At 30.3% G+C, this 20,352-nt stretch overlaps 3 protein-coding genes across 3 annotated transcripts; 1 reads left to right on the top strand and 2 right to left on the bottom strand.

The window, feature by feature from the left end:
- Positions 1-315: 315 nt before the first annotated feature.
- Positions 316-1,926, top strand: LOC109789424 (protein ATAF2). The gene is made up of 3 exons (XM_020348377.3): positions 316-670; positions 763-1,052; positions 1,160-1,926. The coding sequence occupies exons 1-3, from the start codon at positions 511-513 to the stop codon at positions 1,601-1,603; spliced, it is 894 nt and encodes a 297-aa protein (XP_020203966.1). The 5' UTR covers positions 316-510; the 3' UTR covers positions 1,604-1,926.
- Positions 1,927-3,391: 1,465 nt separating this feature from the next.
- On the bottom strand, positions 3,392-7,764 carry LOC109789423 (aspartic proteinase Asp1). Its single transcript, XM_020348376.2, has 8 exons — positions 7,088-7,764; positions 6,713-6,830; positions 6,299-6,522; positions 5,264-5,488; positions 5,019-5,157; positions 4,254-4,454; positions 3,975-4,047; positions 3,392-3,862 (listed from the first exon to the last, which is right to left on the bottom strand). Exons 1-8 carry the CDS (start codon positions 7,288-7,290, stop codon positions 3,753-3,755), a joined length of 1,293 nt encoding a protein of 430 aa, XP_020203965.1. The 5' UTR covers positions 7,291-7,764; the 3' UTR covers positions 3,392-3,752.
- A 4,510-nt stretch (positions 7,765-12,274) lies between these two features.
- On the bottom strand, positions 12,275-17,392 carry LOC109789430 (aldehyde dehydrogenase family 3 member H1). Its single transcript, XM_020348385.1, has 12 exons — positions 17,222-17,392; positions 16,882-16,983; positions 16,382-16,625; positions 16,132-16,200; positions 15,948-16,044; positions 15,157-15,363; positions 14,743-14,858; positions 14,553-14,657; positions 14,305-14,477; positions 14,130-14,220; positions 13,262-13,411; positions 12,275-12,646 (listed from the first exon to the last, which is right to left on the bottom strand). Exons 1-12 carry the CDS (start codon positions 17,257-17,259, stop codon positions 12,413-12,415), a joined length of 1,626 nt encoding a protein of 541 aa, XP_020203974.1. The 5' UTR covers positions 17,260-17,392; the 3' UTR covers positions 12,275-12,412.
- Between the last annotated feature and the right edge of the window lie 2,960 nt (positions 17,393-20,352).

The following is a 20,352-nucleotide window of genomic DNA, read 5'->3' as shown; positions in this document are numbered from 1 at the left end:
TAATAAAGAAAAAGTTAGTTAGGCCACCGTATGAAGAATTGGATTAGATCCTGAACAAGTGAATATAAAAAAGAAGGGTGAAATAGAAATAGTGGGAGGGTAGAAGTGGTGGGGGACCCAGGACCCAGGACCCAGGACCCAGGACCCAGGACCCAGGACCCAGGGAGCAGTGAGTGTAGAGATGGCGTGGAGTGTCGACCCGAAAAAGACAGAGCCGGTAATATAACAGTCAATGATTTTAGCAAAACGGGGTGGGGGCTGTGACGTGAGCAATGACAGAATGAGGTCGGGAGTGGGTCACTGAGACTCGTCCCTCCACTGAGGTTCGGCCACGTGCTGGCTGCGGTCACCTTTTGTGAGCCTAGGAGGTCGTGAGACTTCAGTGCCCACTGCCCACATACCACCTTCCTCCACCGGGCCACGTGTCCAAATCGCCCTATAAAGCCTAACCTAAACCCTCTCTCCCCAACTTCCAACTTTCAACTTTCAAGTCGCAAGCAAACCGAACGAATGCAAGGTGAATTGCAGTTACCACCCGGCTTCAGATTCCACCCCACCGATGATGAGCTCGTCCATCACTACTTGTGCAGGAAGTGTGCTGCACAACCCATTGCTGTGCCCATCATCAAAGAAATTGATTTGTACAAGTTTGATCCATGGCACCTTCCAGGTACCTTAAATTATTTCTTTTCTTTTTTTAAATAAAAGAAACTCATAAAGGAAAAGGACTATCACTCAATGCTTAAAATATATTATGTACAGAAATGGCTCTTTACGGTGAGAAGGAGTGGTACTTTTTCTCTCCAAGGGACAGAAAATACCCAAACGGCTCACGACCCAACCGGGCTGCCGGAACCGGATACTGGAAAGCCACCGGAGCCGACAAACCCATCGGAAAACCCAAAGCCCTTGGAATCAAGAAGGCCCTTGTCTTCTACGCGGGCAAAGCCCCTAAAGGAGTCAAAACCAATTGGATCATGCACGAATATCGCTTAGCCAACGTCGACAGATCCGCATCCAAGAAAAACAACAACAACAACAACAACTTAAGGGTAGGCGATAATAATTAATTAAATTCCAAACTTTGGTTAAGTACCAAATAGTAATATGTCATGTCATTTTTGGTCTTTTAATTGTTGTGTGTTTATTGAAATGGCAGCTTGACGATTGGGTGCTGTGCCGAATTTACAACAAGAAAGGGAAGATCGAGAGGTACAATGGCGTTGCGGTGGTGGATCAGAAAGTAGAAAAATTTTCAGATGAAGAGGTTCAGTTCCACCACGAGACCAAGCCTGAGATTAACCATGATTTCAGGAGCCACCAATTGTACACGGACACGTCGGATTCGGTGCCCCGCTTGCACACGGACTCCAGCTGCTCCGAGCACGTGGTTTCGCCGGATGCCACGTGCGACAAGGAGGTGCAGAGCGAGCCCAAGTGGAACGACCTCTTCTTGGGCCCCGACCCAGTTTCGGCCTTCGATTTTCAGTTCAATTTCATGGACCTCTCGTCGGATGACCCTTTTGCCCCGCAGGCCCAGTACCAAATGAACCACCTCTCGCCGTGGCCGGAGATGTTCTCGTACCTACCCAAGACATTCTGATTTATAGGGTGGGACCCAAGGGTCTCTCATATTTATTTTTAAAATTCGTTCTAAGACAAAAAAAGAAAATCACATTATTCTAGCGCACGTACCTAACTAGTGCCGGAAAAATGGGATCACGTGTAACTAAAAATAAGAAAAAAGATCTCGACATGTGAAGAAAATTCTTGTTCCAGTTGTAGGGATTTTTTTGTATGTCTGTTATATATATTATTATATTTATTTATTTTTCAAAGTAAGCAGTTAGCAATTGAAATGTAAGGTTTCATGTTCGTGAAACGAGGCTTTTGTCTGCTTTTTTGAATTGGACTTCACTTTATCAACTTCTCACGTGTATTTTGGAACCATGCCTAGGAGTAGTCTCGTCTTCATGTTTGGTACCTTCAAGTATGAAAATTACTTGTGAACGAACCAAATGACATTGTTAGATGTTGAAAGAAAATAACTAACCATGAAAACGCTCAAAACACAAAACAGGTGCTGCTAACTTATATTGTATTGCACCCACAACAAAATACATGGATGTTATAAAGCAGCGGTTCTTATTCTTATTTTATGAGGCAGGGCAACTTTTCTTTATAAACAAAGCTTTTGGAATTGTTATATTATTTTTTGTTCCCGTTTTTATGGCGTGGGGATTTGTATCTTTAGGAAACCTGAGATATAGCAACAACCAGTTTATGCAAAAGGGCTTTGATTTCCATGAAGTGAGTTGCTCACTTTTGAAGATAAAGTAAATAAATTCCATTAACAACGAGAAAGTTAACGATGAATATTACATGTACATGCAAATGTTAAAATATCAACAGTTGATTTTTGTTATTCACCATTGAAATTGGGTGATGACTTTTTTGACACCCAAACAAAAATTGGAACACACCATTGACACTCTTAATTTGTGTCAATCTCTCTCTTTTAGTTATATATGTCATCATTCATACTAATCACTTATCTTTTATCTCTTTTTATTTCTCTAAGTGTAGACATCTATTGTGTGTTTGAAAAAAATTCCATTAAAATAACTTATTTCAGTAAAGTCAAAATCCTTAATGTTCTATTTAATAGGGCAAAAGAAGAGTAGAGAAAAAAAAATCACACAAGTTGTATTTTACTTTACAATTTGGTGAGTTAAAAATGATTTGAAAGTGTACAAAATTCGATGTTCCAAAAATATGAAAAATGAAACATTATAATCAATTATGTTTTTTGTTTTTTTTTTAACTTTTGCACGTTCAAAAGCAACATAATCATTTATGTTGTGTTTTTTTTCTTCAAACTACATAATCCCTGATAGATTAGTGTCTATCACCTTCAATATTAGTACTCTTTGTTAGAATACTTAGTCTATGATGTACATAGCTTTTTTTTTTTTTTTTTTTTTTTGTTGTAAGTAGCATAGGTGCATGCTCTTACTATAGAGTCTAATACTGCTTTTATTTTTTCTTGTTTTAATTCTGTTAGAATTCGATTGTATCTGAACTATGTAATCTTTTGTATAAATACTTGTTATCAAGTATTATATATTCATATCAGAAGTATATCAGCTTCTTTTTAAAGTTTTCTCTTTCTTTCTCTTTATTTTCTGATATTCTTGATGGCGTTCTTCAATTAATTAGAATGGAAACTCCACCTCCATAATCTATATATACTAATCTCTAATTTAAACTTTTATTATGCAAAATACTCGAGTGAAATTTCATTTTGAATTAGACAACAGTGCTAAAATCACCAAAAAAAAAAAACTTCATCTTACTTATCTCTTTTTCTGCAGTCAAACTTGGATAGCTCTGAGATCATTGAAAACTAAAAAGAAAGATGCATGATATATGCCAGCTAATACAGAATAATTGAAGTATATCCATACTGCCTCAACTTGTCAAACTAATGCTAATATAACTAATTACTTCGGTAATCTGAATGTAGCACATACAATTAATCAATTATACAACACTGAATATTCTCATCATGATGATAGACTTTATACCCTGCTCCAATGTACTGATATAATATACACAAGGCTATATTCACAAATCACAATCAAACATACATTTGTATTTAGTAGTAGTAGCAGTAGTGCAATCACCCTGCTGTATAAACTTCAGGACTACATCATTCTCTAATGATACCATCCCTATGCATGCCTTTATGATCAAATACTGAAATCTCTCGATTTTGGAACACGGCTGCAATCTGCAGCTCCCCAACCAATCAACTGCTTCTCATTTTCGAATACCATCACTTTGTCTTGCATGGATATGTCTGCATAAGCAATAATGTGAAGAATTGTAATAAAAGTGATAATATCTATTATCCAAAACAGAGGAACCAGAATAAAAAAAAGGAGATTGTAACAGCTCAACAAAGTTCCTACCTCCAATTAGGTTTAGTTCCTCCAACCCTACTTCAGAGCCATTTAGAATTCCCAGACAAACATTTCCCAAGTTCTGGCAGAACAATGTTAGCATTCACACATGAAATGCATCAATTACTTGTGATAGTAGTATTTTTTTTTATCAACAGGAATTGAACTCAGTACTAAAAGGCTACAAAAACTCACGTACGCAGCTCAACCGAGTTAACCTTCTTCGTATTTATGATAACATGTAAAAAAAACATAGAAGTTAATGATAGGGTAGAATTCAGAACTCACTGATATTATCAGATAGGCTTCAGGAGGGATCTCAAATTGAGCTTTGACTCTTCCACCATTGGTGAAACTAAGTGCCACAGGCTTGAAGTATCTTCTGACATCACGTATGCTTTTGAAAGGTCTTTTACCGTGCCAGCAGAGAGGTAAAGTCTGATCATCAGGTGCTGCTTTTATGGGCTTTCCACTTAATTCCTTCTTCAGCTACATTTGGAAATTGGAACATCTTAAGTAACCAACCATCATTTTCTCGCACAGAAGTATAAAAATATAATAAATGTTTTCTTTTCTGATAAAAACTTTTCACTTTTTTGTTGCTTAAAATCAGCCTTAAGGGCTTATGTTAACAAAACCGTTACTTAAAGTACTTTATTTATTTATTTTTTCTTCATACAATTTGAATCTTCATGATGAAATTAAATAAGGACAGACAGAGAAAGGGGAACACTCGAAACAAGATTTTTACTTGATTTGGCTCACTGTGAAAAATGAACTATACATAAGAATTTATACTACAGAGGACCTGTTGATACATGAGATACAATGAGCCATGACTCCTGAAAAATTTATCTTCTTGAATCTAAGATACAAGCATAAGAAAACTGAAAAATACTATGAAAATTGAATATTCATGAATAAGAATGAAATAAGTTTATTATATAATCGCTCCATTTTCCAACAAAACCTGTATGATCTTATAGAAGAAATTCCTCAAGCTTATTGAAATACTTCAATTTGGGAAACATTGCAAAAAATGTTTTAACTCACCCAAGCATCTAGTGCTTGGTAAGCATGAGAATTGAAGTAAGTGTAAGAACTCCCAGTGTCAAAAACAGCAGACAGACTTCCAACCCCAGTTTTCCTTCCTCCTAAAACAAGTTCAGCTGGCCCTGCTGCATAATGTTTGCTAATGCAAAGCACACAGAGGATTCAAATCAGAACATAGAATTATGAATCATTAAGAACATGTGGAAAATGTAAAATGAGGACCTGACTTCTGAAGGTTTACTTACGAATCTATAGATGAAATTGGAGTCCAACTCACTCGAGCAGAATCATATACATTTCCAAAGAAAATATATCCTCCTCCTTGTGAACTTAAACAGTGTCCAATCACATTTCTCACCAAGCCCTGACTATTCAGCTGGGATATCAAGCTGGCCTTTCCCCTTCCAAGGCCTAGTATTCCATCTAAAGGATGATAAGAAGAAGGTGAAAAGACTTGATCATATCCACACCTGTAGAAAGGAATCAGAAAAGAAGTGAATTATATAACTATTAAGAGTTTTTTAACAAAACTACATACAACATAAATTACAATCATCAGGCAATGTCAAGCTGACATGATCAAGTATATTCTGATCATGCAACCATGGAGTGATTTTCCAAATTCTTTTTCCTCAATACTTAAAATGTATTATCAACAGAGAATATATTCAAATTCTCAGGATTTTTGTACTTCATAAGAAATTTGTTAGACAATAAAAAGAAAACAGTTTAAGTCATCCCTGAATGAAAAATATATACTATGAATAAACATAATCGTTTTGATATTAATTAATTCCAATCTCTCAATTGTTAATAAATTGTGTTCTATATAGTATGGAATATGGATAACAAATAACATCCATATTGTACATGTTTGGTTCTGCATTTTAGGAAACAGGAAGTTCAACAGAAGCTACAGTTTGTAGCCTCTGCATCAAATCCTCTTATTTGACATGACTTAGGAAATGGGATGTGCATATGTGATATACATCCAAACATGCTGATTATCCAGCTTCATAGACTTTTGAGTAAGCTGCCACAAGGATCCACTCTAAGGTTCTTCTCACTTTTCAATGCACATGTTCAACCTAATTCACTAGTATAAATCATTCTAGTCTCTATTGGTACTAACTATTGCAGTTAAGATGCACAAACAATTTTGCTGAGTATTGTATCTCAAGGCCTTTTCTAAATGCAAGCTTTCAAAAGAGAACAATCATAGACAAAGAAAGTAAAAACGGTTGTGAGGGGGTGAAACAAACGTTGCAATGTAAACTTACCCAAGTCCCATTCGAACTTTAAGTTGGACTCCATTGGTAAAGTTGAGAAGGTAGACATCGTTGAGTAGCACACCAAAGGTTGAGTACTGATCTGCATAACTAACTTCATAGTCACATTGATCAGGGTGTTCACAATTGTAGTCCTCAGTGGGCTGCAAGGATGCACATAGGGGATCCTTGCATGGTACAAAGTCATTGCTGGGTTTGTACAGTGGATGGGGCGTCTGAAAAATAAGCAACAAATTAAATTCAACCGTACAAACATCACATTACACGTATCTACCTACATCTATAAGCAAGGCTGAGCTTTTCATTTTTCAACTCAAGATTTTGCACTTCACATTGGCCTATTAAGATTCACAAGGGAAATAATTGTTGAGGGGTTTTCTTTTCATATAGGTAGTGTAACAATACCTCAGAGCAATGAGTACAAGGGGCATCACATTGGAGCCATGTGAGGTCACTACCCGTGTCCACATCAAGAAAATAAGGCCTTGGTGGCTGACCGATATTGAGAGTAACATTATAGAACCTGAAAACATTGAAATCAAGGGTGAATCATATCAGAGTATCAATTTCCTTCTCACCATCAATATCAAAAGATGTTTCATTTCAATTAAAATATAAATGTCCACAAAAGTCTACTTACTTTTGTTGGGAAAAAACAACTAAAGTTTTTGTTCTGCTATATTCTTATGGAAATGTTTTGAAGGAGAAAACAATGTCAAGTTAAGTCCAAAACATAAAACATTAGGAACCATAAAGAAGACTTGTTATGAAGCTACCTACCCAACAGGGTAAACATTGCCATGAAGGGGGAACACAACAGAGGAGCCAGAAGGATTGAATAGCCTTGGCCATGATGACGTGGCTTCACCTGGGAGAATTGAGTTCCTTCCACTTTTGTGTTTGTTACCAAACCAAGCTGAACAAGAAGACAAGTTGAACAACACCATAAGTGCAAGCACCATCACCACTTTTCCCATTTTCATCTTCTCTCTCTCTATCCAACCAAGAACTTGTTTCTTATTATTTTATTTTTAAAATGTATGGATGAAATAAGTTGAATATTGGCGGTGGGGCTGAGTTTAAATCAAAATTCTTGATTCTTGTTGAAAGAATTGATTTTGTCCCTGTCCATGAAGGATGGGACTCATGGGTATTGGCTTTGCTTCAATTGTTGGATTTAGTTAGTGGGAATATAAGTGACAACCTTGGATGGGGTTTAGGAAGGAGGAGAGGACAGAACAACCTCGGCATTGGAAGTGGGATTGCTTCTCATCATGCTTTAGCTTCTAGTTCCTTCCTTCCTCATAAAGCATTAATCAACAATCTGCAAGATTATCACAACCCTCGTGGAAGAAAAATTGGGAAGGGATACGAAGGAAGAGTGGAAGTGGAAGCACTCAACAAGTGTTCAGTTTTTGAGACACTTCCTCAGTTTCTTGGAAACTTCTTCCTTGTCTCCATTCAATGCTACTGCAACAACATTTTTATTAAAAAAATGTACATTTTATTTTTTACACGTTTTTCTTGGATCGCAAGTTGTTCTTTCTTTATTATTTTTATTTACTTATCATATTATATTATATGTACCATATATCCATATATATATATATATATATCTGATCTGTCCATCTCAAATTTATGTTGTTTCATAGTCACTGAATAAAATAGTACGTTACAAGAAAAAAGGACTGTAAATTTGGAGGCCCAAAATTGAGTCAAGCGATGAGGTTGGGCTAGAGACAAGATAGGAATTAGAGTATATTTAGGCCAGCTTTTTTTTTTTTTTTTTTTTTTTTTTTTTTTTTTAAAGTAACTTTTGAGTTAATGTTAAAAATTAACATTTTAAAAGATTAAGTAAAAATTATTTATTAAATTTTATTTTTTTAACTTAAAATTTTTTTAAGCTGTAATTTATTTAATTTTTTTAAAATAAATTCTACATTATTTTAATATAATAATTAAAAATATTGAAAAAAATAATTAAAAATATTAATTTAAAAATTAATTAAGTAATAAAGATGTTAATGATGATTTACAAAAGAACATTTAAGTCATATATTTCAAATATTTTGAATTTAAATATAAGGAAATATTTCAAAATTATAATATAAGAACATTTAAATTTAAATTATAAATGACAAAATATTTAAGTGATATATTTTTCATCAATATTTTTAAATAAAAAATATTTAAGGAAAATTCAGTAATATTAAATTATATTAAAAGTATTATATATGTTGAAACAATCAATAAAATAATTAACGTCAATATGTTAACATATATTATCTTTTCCGAAAAAAGAAATCTAATTAACAATCAAAAGAAGTGGGAAAAAAATTGTAAAAGGAAAAATAGCTAAGGAGAGATTTTAGAGAACATGAGTTTCAGCAAAATAAAATAGAGAGTAAGAGAAACTCACATCAAATTAAAAAATAATAATAATAATAATAATAATAAAGAGCAAAAATAACCCACAATAAAATAAAATAAAATAGAGAAAAAAATATCACAATAAAATAAAATATCTGCAAATAGTAACTGTTTGAACTCAAAATGAAATACTAATAGAGTACCACTTAAGCTTTACTTAAGAGTTAACTTTTTGCAAAAAAAAAAATTGTTATTTTTTCATAAGTTTTAAAACTTAGTTTTTTTAAGAACTTTTATATAAATAATTTTGGTCCGTCTTTGAATTATAAACAAAAATTTAAGTTATAAATAATCAAAGTAAAAATACTCTTAAAACAATTTTTAGTAGTTAATTTTGATTTGATTGATCTTCCTTTTAGAATAATGACTCGTCACTTATGATTAACTTAATTTTCTTTAAGTGGAGTAGAATACATAATTTTATGTTCAAATTATGGTTCCGTCATTATAACTAGTTTAAAAAATAAAATAAAAAACTTTCTTTTAAATTTATTCTTCTTATCTCTTATCTTTGACTAGCTTCGATATTTTAAACTCTTATAATTATTCTTTTGTTGATGGCTTGTGTGAGCATCCAGACCCTTTATTTTAGAACATACTAACAAATAATCACCATAAAAAATTAGGGATCGAAGGTCCTACCTCCATTGTATAAAAAATAAATAAATAATTTTAGTTTAGCCTGTATTTATTGGATAATTAATATTATGAGTCATGTTCGTAGATTGAAAAAATTATTTTTTTAATTTTTTAAATAGTATCATTAAATATAATTACCACCTACACTATTTAATTTTATTCTTACTCATAAAAAAAAAAAAAAAAAAAGAACTTACACTATTTAATTTTATAAGTATTTTTCAAATTAAAATTTTAAATTATATTATTAATTACAATTAATTAATTTAATTATTTTTATTGGACTTAAAAAATTAAATATCTGTTTTATATATAAGAAGGTAAGATGTGAGGAATTAGTATATTCCTTACTTACTACAGTTTTTTTTAAGACAGTTGACATTGAGTTTTTTTATTATTAAAATAATAAATTAAAAAAAGAAAAACATTTTCGTAATCAGACCAAAAATCAATAATAAAATTAAGTGTTATTGTTCATTTTTTGCACAAATATTCAAATATAAAAAATAATTAATTATTTCTTGATAGACATTAATTAGTTTTATATCAACAGAAAATCGAAGTACCATAACAAATGAGTTGATCTCATGAGGTTTTCTTATTCATAATATTTTATTTATTTATTTCTTATGTGATTTTGTTTAATATGTGAGAATTAAACACAACATGGAAAATATTTATAACAACTTATAGACAATACTTAATCAACCGAGGTAGTAGACCGTAGTCATGTTTCCGTACCTTAAGAACAAAGACACTAAAAATATAAATGATTGCAACAACCTTAATTTCTATATCTTTTTCTGTGATGACCAATCAGTTTTCACTTATAATATTACAACAACAACAACAAAATCTTCCAAAAATTCATTTTCTAGTTAGCAACTCTCTCTTGTCTCTACTTTATAGTTTATGATAATGTTAGTATATTAAAAAATTGATAATACAAAACGACTTAGAATTCGGTTTTCTTTTAATTTCACCGTTTTTTTAATGTAAATTAAAAAAAATTATCCATCACACACGTGCTTTTATTGAGGATTTATAAATTCACTTAATTATAAATCGTTGTCTTTAATAAAAATTACTGTTAAAAGGGGAAAATTTTACTAAAGATGTCTAATTAATTTTTTTATAGATATTAATTATCAATAAAATTAATAAATATTTTATATTAATAACATTATAAAAAAAAAATTTGACAATAAAAATAACTAATTTTGGCCTTTTTTTTCTGAAGCCCCTTAACTTATTATAATAGTATTGTTTGATTTATGTGACTAATCTAATTTTATAAAAAGATTACGTTGATCCATATTATACTTAATTTTCTTTTTCTTGTAAGTTTTATATTTGAATTTTATAGTTCAAATAAGAATAGAAAATAATAACTTACTAAATCAGATTTTTTAACAATATAAAGTACTTTATATCAATAAAATAGTAAAAAAGAAATTTCATAAAGCTTATGGTATCATTTACTTGAAAAAAATGTTGTTTTAAAATATTATTTATTTTCAATAAATTATTCTTATATTAGTATAAACTATTACATCCGTCTCTAATTATAAAATCTTTTTAACTAAGTTACATTCTTTAAAAAATTAATTAATTTAGTTTAACATATTATATTTGTCAATAATTTAAAATATTTTTTTAAAATTATCTTTATTATATCTCAAATTAACATTTTATCTTTCTATTTAATTATTTTTCACCTAATTAATTAATTAAGAGAAAGAGAGAGTATTTATCCAATTAATTTGAAGTATTTATTATTTTTATCTAAAAAATTGTTAACTAAATAAAGATATTTTAGAGAATATATAATTAATACATCCAATAATTAGAAGAGAACTTTATAATAAGGGATAACAAAAAAAAATGGAAAGGGTCTTATATGTAAAGACAAAAATAGTATATTTTTTCTAATTTTTAGGAATTGTACTAACAACATGATTTAAACTTAGGATCATGTGCATACTAGAATCAAAGCGATAAAGAAATACTTATAAATTAAAGATGTTAAATTGACATATACTAAATTGAATATTTTATATTTAGGCTTAAAATAGATCAAGTAGGTTAGATTAGTCTAATAAAATATGGCTCAAAAAGCATCAAACTCATTTGACTTAATTTTTTCTGTTTTTGGGTAAAATAATGCAACTCTCATATTTAGTGAATATGTAGGTTAGACAGTTGATCTGATCGAAAATAACAAGAGATTCTATAACTGCGCATATTTCTTTCTGTCTTAGAAAAAGAAAACGGAATGTAATGCTGCTCTCACGAGATTTCTTTACAACTGCTACGAGTAAGTTGAATTAATTAGATGACAATTTATTAGTTTATAAAAATTGAATTTGAATCAATTTATATATGCCTAGCTCTGTGTGCATAGTTGCATTGCTATTATGATCTTGGATATGCATTTGATTTCGTATCATGTTAGGGTATAAAATAACCAAGAATCAAAAAGGTGAAAAGTATCCAAAATTATTTTTTGGTAAAGATTCGCCAACTTACTTTTAACAGTGATCTTTGATATGATTACCAAAATAAAACTTCAATGTTAATAGAAGAATAACAAAAAAAAAAAAACTGTTACAGTTATGTTATGTTCAAACATAACTCCATATCAATAATAGTTTCAACTAAAAATTGGAAATAATTATCCCATGAAGCATATTCATAGTTGTCACATTAATTTTCTATACAGAAAATTTGGTTAAATAATTCAACACTTATATTTTTTAACTAAATATTGAGTTCAAAATAAATAAATAGTAATAATAATAATAAAAGCACTGCGTTTCTATCAAGCATCGAAATTTCATCCTTGAAATCCCATTTAATGATTTAGAGCGGAACAGCAATCAAAAGAACAAATTCATGTGATTGAAAACCAATGGGGAAAATTAATAATTAAATTTTGACACTTTGATCAAAGTGTAAGCCACAAGTTACTGCCCTAGCACATTGTTTTAGTACTTTCTAACTCGAGATCATTTAAAAAAAAATACCATATCATGCTTAAGACCATCCAAAAAGAGTAAGAATTATTTGAACAATATTGCCACTAATTAAGGCCTTCAATAATTTTTCCTTCTGAGGTGTATACGGAGGGTACCTTACGGATGAATCTGCATCAAAACTTCTGTAGAGAACTGCCTTCTTGTGGCTGAAACTATCAAAAGAGAATTTTCCATGGTAACAACCCATTCCACTCTCTTCAACTCCTCCAAAAGGCAAACCACGAGTAGCAACCTGCATTCATAGATAAGTGTTTACATATTAACACATTTATGTGCATGTATAAACTAGCTTAAATTTTTCAAGTCTTCATTTCACTTGACGAATATATGTGCTCTGGATTTTCAGGTTTCACTTCATTGCATGCTCATGCAAAATTTAGGTTGAAAAAGTCTTAAGCATCTAAAGATATAGGTTTATTTTCATCTAGTGCTTAATTATTTCCTCATTTTTTTTAGAACAAAAACATGTTGATGATCAATCTAAAAGTACAAAACATGCAGACAAACATGAAGTTCAAAGGTGAATTATTGCCTTTGATGAAATTAAGGGATTATTTGTATTTTGTGCTAGTAGAATAAGAAAATAAATGTCTTTCCTCAATTATTGATTAAAGTCAACTCATATCAGCTAACCACCAGAAATTCTCTCCAGCTAAGTTGAATCATTTAATGTATGCCACTGCCAGTGAAAGATGCCAAATAAAGAGAACATAACTTTTCTTTTTTCCTTCTAGAGATGGAAACTATTATGAAAAAAATGATTTATGAAAATATGGTCATAATTAAAGAAAATTATGTTAGCATACAACAATTTTTCATGTTTAAGATTTAGGAAGAGAATAACTACATGGATGACAGCGTCATTGATGAGCATCCCTCCAGAAGATATCTTTTCCACATAATCCTTCTTCAGCTGCTCATTGTTTGTGAAGAGATATGCAGCAAGAGGTTTTGGCTTTGATTTGATTATACTGTAGCAGTCTTCTATGTTATCTACCTGCAAAAATAAGGGAGAAATATAACAACTTTAGGTTAAATATGAAGAAACATATCAAGTACTTCTCAAGATAATTTCTGTAAGAGTTAAATTGGCTGGAAAATGGAAATAACTAGGAGATGCAAAAGGGAGTAAGGAAGATAGACAGTACATGGTAACAAATTGGTTTTATATTTGAAGGGTAAAATCTTTCTGGACAAAACAATTGAAGCCTTGAAGTTAGAAATTATCTTTTTAATATGCTCTCATTCACAAATACAACAAGAAAAGAGAGGCGAGTTTCAGAACTAGTGTTTTGGAGTCTGTGTCAGTTATAACAGGGAATAGGAAACTGGTCAATAAGAACCGAATGTGGTTTTAAAAGGTTTTTTTTTTTTTTTTGTAATCATAGTATTGGTAAGAAATATCCACAGATGGAATGAGTGACTAATCTCGTCGGACACTATGAACGCACACAAGGTGAATGTATTTTCCTTTTAATATAGTTTATTCCATACTCAAAACTAGGATTTGAATCCTAGACAATTTGGTTAACGAATACAAGTCTCTACCATTTGTGTCAACCAATGTTGATTGTTTTAAAGGAGTTGGAACCAAGGAATGGCCACTAGCAGATGGAAAACAAAATTAATGTCATAAGTGAGACAAGAACAGAGTTATTTTGTTGACAAAACCATACTCCTCGCCAAAAATTCTTTTGTTGTGGTGTAGTACTCACAGTGATGATTGGCAATATTGGCCCAAATATCTCTTCCTGCATTACCATAGCATCTTCAGGAACATCCAATACGATAGTTGGGGCAATCCTTCTGCAATACAAAGGAAGAATAGATGTTATGGTATTGTATAAGTAATATTTCCAATCTTAAAGATTGAAAGGGAATGCAACTCACAATTTCTTCTCATCCCTCTGACCTCCTAACACAATTTTGTCAGACACCTTATCCTCATCCAAGAGATTCACAAGCCGTGCAAACTGGTTTGGAGACACAATTCGTGACATGTCTTTTGACTCCATAGGATCTTTCCCAAAAAATTGTTCCAGTTCTTCTTTCAAGGCACTTATCTGTCGAGTGAGAATTTATCGAGAGCAATATATTTTAATAGCACACTGAATTCTGTATTATTGAGACAACCTTACCAGCTTTGGAGCAAATTCTTTTCTTGTGATGATATAATCAACAGAAATGCATGCTTGTCCACTATTGGATGCCCACTTGCCAGCTATAATCCTCCTAGCAGTAACCTGAAAAAATTCAATGATTATTACATAAACATGAAAATATTTTACTCAATGTGTAAATAAGGTGCTCCATAATAGATGATGTTACTTGTAAGTTGACATCTGATTCAACAACAGCTGGGCACTTTCCTCCAAGTTCCAGAATCACTGGTGTAAGATGCTTTGCAGCAGCAGCCATGACAATGCGACCTACTCTAGCACTACCTGCAAAAAGCTGGTCTATTATGCATGGAACCTTGCAATGAAATTAGCATGAAAAATACATGTGACTTTTTATTATAAAGTGAAAGCTTCTACAGTGTTTACTCAAATTTCAAGATGCAACTTGTGATAAATTAGCCAATTTCCACCTTAGAAAGAAATAAGGCTATACAACAATTTGACCATACCATTGACACCAATGTTTTGCTATGAACATTTCATACAGTCTTTGAAACTGATGATTCAGTTTCATAATAATATAATCTTGTAGGATAGTGATACAACATAAGAAGGCAATTACCTGTGTAAAGTATCTTATCCCACTTCTGGTCCAGGAGTGCAGTTGTTTCAGGAATAGCCCCTTCAACAACTCTTATGGCAGAGCTGTCTAGATATTGTTCAATCAAATTTGCAAGCAGTGATGATGTTGCTGGAGCAATTTCTGATGGTTTTAGGACCACTGCATTACCCGCAGAAATGGCTCCAATGACTGGATCCATTGATAACACTGAAGATAGGAGGTAAGAACTAATCAATGGAAAGGAAAGGACATGAAGAAGATGCAAAGTCAACATTAGAAAGTGTAAGCAAGTGACCACAAAACTTTAGCCAAATTCATACACAGAGAACAGAAAGAATTTTAGAGCTTGAAATAACCGGTGAAATTTGAATTTTGACAAAAAAGAAAAAAGAAACAGTGCAATAAAGGGCTTGCAAGGTTTTACAAAACGTTTTGTGTTAAGATTTTGAGAGTTTTTGCAACTGCAATGTGACCACAATTTGGTCACATGATCTGTATTCACATGCAATTTCTCACAATGTCAAGAAATGTTACAAAACCACCATTGGGACCAGGGTTTAAGACGTTTTACAGGGTGTGAAAGTGTTGTAAACCCTCTTGATATCCAGTTTGATTCTTATGGATAAAAAAAAAAGTTGAAGACTTGTATTTACAGAGCAAATATATTCCACCACAAGACCTCCACAGATACAGTGATGAAAACGATTGAGATGAAGAGAAGCTGTTCTCCATTATAACCAAATGCAGTTTAGAAATGTGAATTGAGTGAAAAGGGAACATCTTCTACGTACAGAAAGGAAAGTTCCATGTTGAGATGACCAACACAACCCCCAGTGGTTCTGGCACAATCTCGGCAGATGATGGAAATGTTGTGATTGAAGTATTCACCTACAAGGGAAAAGGACAAAGTTGGATGTTAATTAATTAAATAAAGTCAAGTTGAAAGTTGTTGCTTTTGTTGAAAAAAAATTTCACCTTTTCAGGCTTCATCCAGTGCTTCAGCTCTTGAAGTGCTTCACTACATGCGGATTTTACCTGGGCAACCTGCATATAAGACACACGTGAATCAAATCTGATGTGACCATGATGATGGTGAAGCTGAGGAGATTACTGGACAAATGGAAACATCCAATGTCTTCATGAAAGGGTAAAAAGGAAGAATTCTATAAAGTAATGGCTAACAGAAACATATGAAGCATAAAAACAAAAGCCGCAAATTGAAGACCTCGGCTATAAATGCTTCAAATTGAGGTTTAGAAAGGTCCTCATAAAGAGCTTCAGTAATTTCCTTCTCTTTCTCTTCTAACATCCTAGCTATGGCCTCCAACTGGGAAACCCTCCATTCATAGCTCTTTGTCCTGCCTGAATCAAAGCTCTTTCTGAGCTCTCTAACGAGCAAATTAGCCTCCTCACCATCAAATACTTGCTTCTCTTCTACTTCTGGCACCACTGATAGAGTTGCAGAACATCTTCACAAGATAAACCATATATATATACATGCCAGCAAACCACATAAAAAAAAAATCTTATTCAAGCCAATACAATTAAAACACCCTCATGAACATGTTTAAATACAAGCTTAAATGAGTTTTCCAGAGTTCCTCAACCAAAAAATATATATATTTATTTTTGCTTGAGAAACTCTGAAAAACTCTTTTAAACTTATATCTAATCACAGCTCAATGACCAAAAAGTGGAGAGAGACAGAGAGACAGCAGGATTTACGAGTATGAAGAGAAAACAACACAACTTGATCGGAAGTGAAGTTGGTTTTGAAAGCACTTTCTGGTTAAATGACCTCCAAATGCTCTTCTATCAACCGGAGCACTGTTATTATGAAGAACTGGAGTTAGAGGCACACCAATTACAATGAAATTGTAGTTGTTATTAAATTTTCAACATGCTTTAGGCAATTCTATTATTCTTTTGGGTGTTTATGGTTTGCATAGAGTTGCATTGGTCATCTTTATTTTGATATCACAGAATGAAAAAATATATGAACAATCATTGGCTTAGTGATTCATAAAGTAGAAGGAAAGCAGGTGAAAAATTTGGAGACATGTACCTAGCAGCAAGGAACGGCCCAAGACAGAGGCTTTTCATGGTGGTGATGTCTGAAATTAGAAATCTAAAAACTGCATTGATTATTAACTTGCGTTTATATATAAGCAGAAGTGGAGTGACTTCTCACTTCTCAGCCATGAAAAACACGGAGATAATGTTGTACACGTTTGCTCACTTGGCATTCATCATGGTATTTGAAAAATGATAGATCCTCCAAAATTTGTCCGAATATATAAAATAATAATTTAAATTCTAAAATATTAAATTAAATAATTATTTTATAATAAATTTATTAAAAAAATGAAAGAAAAATATTATATGAGATTTTATGCGGTACGCGAACCCACGTGGGTCTCTTAAATCCTAACCCTTCATGCATGTACCTCTCCTATGTCACAGCCCTTGGATCAAACCCAGTAAAATGATTGATGGAGATAAAGATTAAAGAACACATCATGCATATAATTTATACTTAATCGTGACTTTATCTCTGAATCAAAATATCAAATTTCGATCATTATTGATTAATTTTAAAGTTTAAATGTTATTTTTTTTAATGCAACTTATGTATTTTTGTTGTAATATTTATAGTAAAAAAATATTTCATTTTACTCTTTATGGTAAAAAAAAAATAGTATTTATGATTAATAATTTTTTAATAGTTAAAAACATGCATGTGTTATTAATAAAAGGTAAAGTTTATAACATTATATTGTTTTAGTTATTATTTCCTTTTTAATTTTTAAAAGTAATTAAATATTGCCCATAATATACCCAAAAAAGTATTGCCAGTCATTACTTTTTTATCATGAAAGGTGAAAAAAAAATGATATTATCAACATTAAATATTTTTAAAATTAAGAATTAAATTAATTTTTTAATAATAAAGATCAAATTAAATAATTAAAAAAATAGGGGGGGAATAATTGAACTTAAAAATATCTCTGTACTCAGTAGTCAGTACTGTGTTGGTTGAAGACAAAAGTGCACGAAAGTGACAGTCACGAAACAGCAGAGTGTTTTGTCAACGACACGATGTATGTGAAAATTGGTCCCATTGCAACGCATCATTCAAATTCAATCAAATCGGAGCTGTGTAATTATTATTTTTAGTTAATTATTTATATATTATTTTTTATATTTACAACCAATCATATATTTTTAATAATATTATATTATTTATTTATTTAATTAAATAAAAATAAAATAAAATAATTTAAAAAATATGATTAATTTTTAGTATAAAATTTTTTATATTAATAATATATGAATGATTAACTCTTATTTTTTATCTGTTTTATAATGGGAATGGAGGTACTTTTTATCTTTATTAAAAATAAAATTAAGTAAAAAAATATATCATTTTAATTGATATTGTAGTTTGTCTTTACGCTTTAAAATTTTAAATTTAAATATTGAATTTAATAAAAAATATTAATTTTTAAATTTTTCTATTAATAAAATGATATAATAATCTATTAAATATAAAGATTAAGATAATTATTAAAAAAAATCCTCTTTATAAATTAATATAAATGCTTACATCTTAAAATTCATAATTAAAGATTGATTTTAACTAGTAAAATATATTTTTATTGGTTAAAAAATATTTAAATAAAAAAATTAAATTTAAAAATGCGAAGTGGATCTTCCGTCTAATATATACAGAGGATAAGAAGTTTGGTTATAATTGAATAAAATTGAGTAAAGGTTCCACTTTAGTTAATTGTTGTTGTTGATAAATCTGCCACTTATTTCACATCCATAAAGGACAACATAAATTCCGATCCCACTAAATCATTCACATTCACACAACACAATATTTCTAGAAGACAAGAACATAAATGATATCAAGCCCATTAACTTGTAAATCTACTGTTTCAACTTTCGTAATACACTTTTGTATTAATAATTTAATTTATCACTGTTAATTTGAATCACACACTTCTCATATGATATTTTCGTAAGGAATGTAAGTATTACAATATTCAATTTATATATATTAAAATATTAATTAAATTACACTTTTATCTTTTAGAGATATAAATGTTGTACTATTACTTTTTTATCATTTTTTTAATATTTTTTTATCATATTAATTTAGAATATTTAACTTAATATCATTAAAGAATAATAATTATGAGATCTGAAAATATACTGTCAATTTAATTATTCATAAAAAATTATATTTTTAATTTAATTATTCATAAAAATATACTTTTAATTAATTAAAAAATTAATTATTCATATATATTTTAACTTATTTTTAGTTCATTTTCATTCATTTAATTCATTAAAAAATTGTAAAATATATAATTATATTTAAATTAGTTTATTAAAATAATAAATAAATAGATGTTATAAAGTAAATAATATATATGTATACTTTTTATATACGAGGAGAGATCCATTTAGACTTACTCCGTTCAATAACTCATATTTTATATCAAATTTCAACAACCCAGCTGTTAAATTTAAAGTTCTTAATACATAAATCAAATCTACAAATTTTAGAAAAAATAAAAATTATTTGATATTTCGTTTCATTAATTCAAATCAATGTATAAATTGATTTTATGATTATCTGTCAATTTGAATTAATGAAATGAAGTATCAAATAATTTTTAAAGTTTTTTAAAATTTACAGATTTGATCTATGTATTGAGAATTTTAAATTCAACGGTTGGATCGTTAAAATTTGATGTAGAACATGAGTTATTGAATGAAATAAATCTAGATAGACTTACTCCTTGAATAAACAGATCCCTTCTCATATATATATATATATATATATATATATATATATATATATATATATATGAGGAGGGTTCAAACGACACCAGTGTAACTTTTACTAAGTGTTACACCGCTCAATAACTTTATATTAAATGTGAATTTTAAAAATCTAACCGTTAGATAGAAAGTTCATATCTCTTAGATCATATATGTCAAATTTTGTTAAAATTTATCAACAACCTGAAGGTAATCAAAGTGTTCATATTTTAGTATATTATTTATCTATATATATACATTATTTTGTTATATAAATTTAAAAATATTTTTTAAGATATATGATAAATTTTAACAAAATTCATAATAACTTTTAAAATAATAATTAAATATATAAATCTA

The sequence above is a fragment of the Cajanus cajan genome, chromosome 2 (genome assembly GCF_000230855.2).
Source record: "Cajanus cajan strain Asha chromosome 2, NIPB_CcT2T_4, whole genome shotgun sequence".
NCBI classification, from domain to species: domain Eukaryota; kingdom Viridiplantae; phylum Streptophyta; class Magnoliopsida; order Fabales; family Fabaceae; genus Cajanus; species Cajanus cajan.
This window is presented reverse-complemented; position numbering and strand designations above follow the sequence as displayed.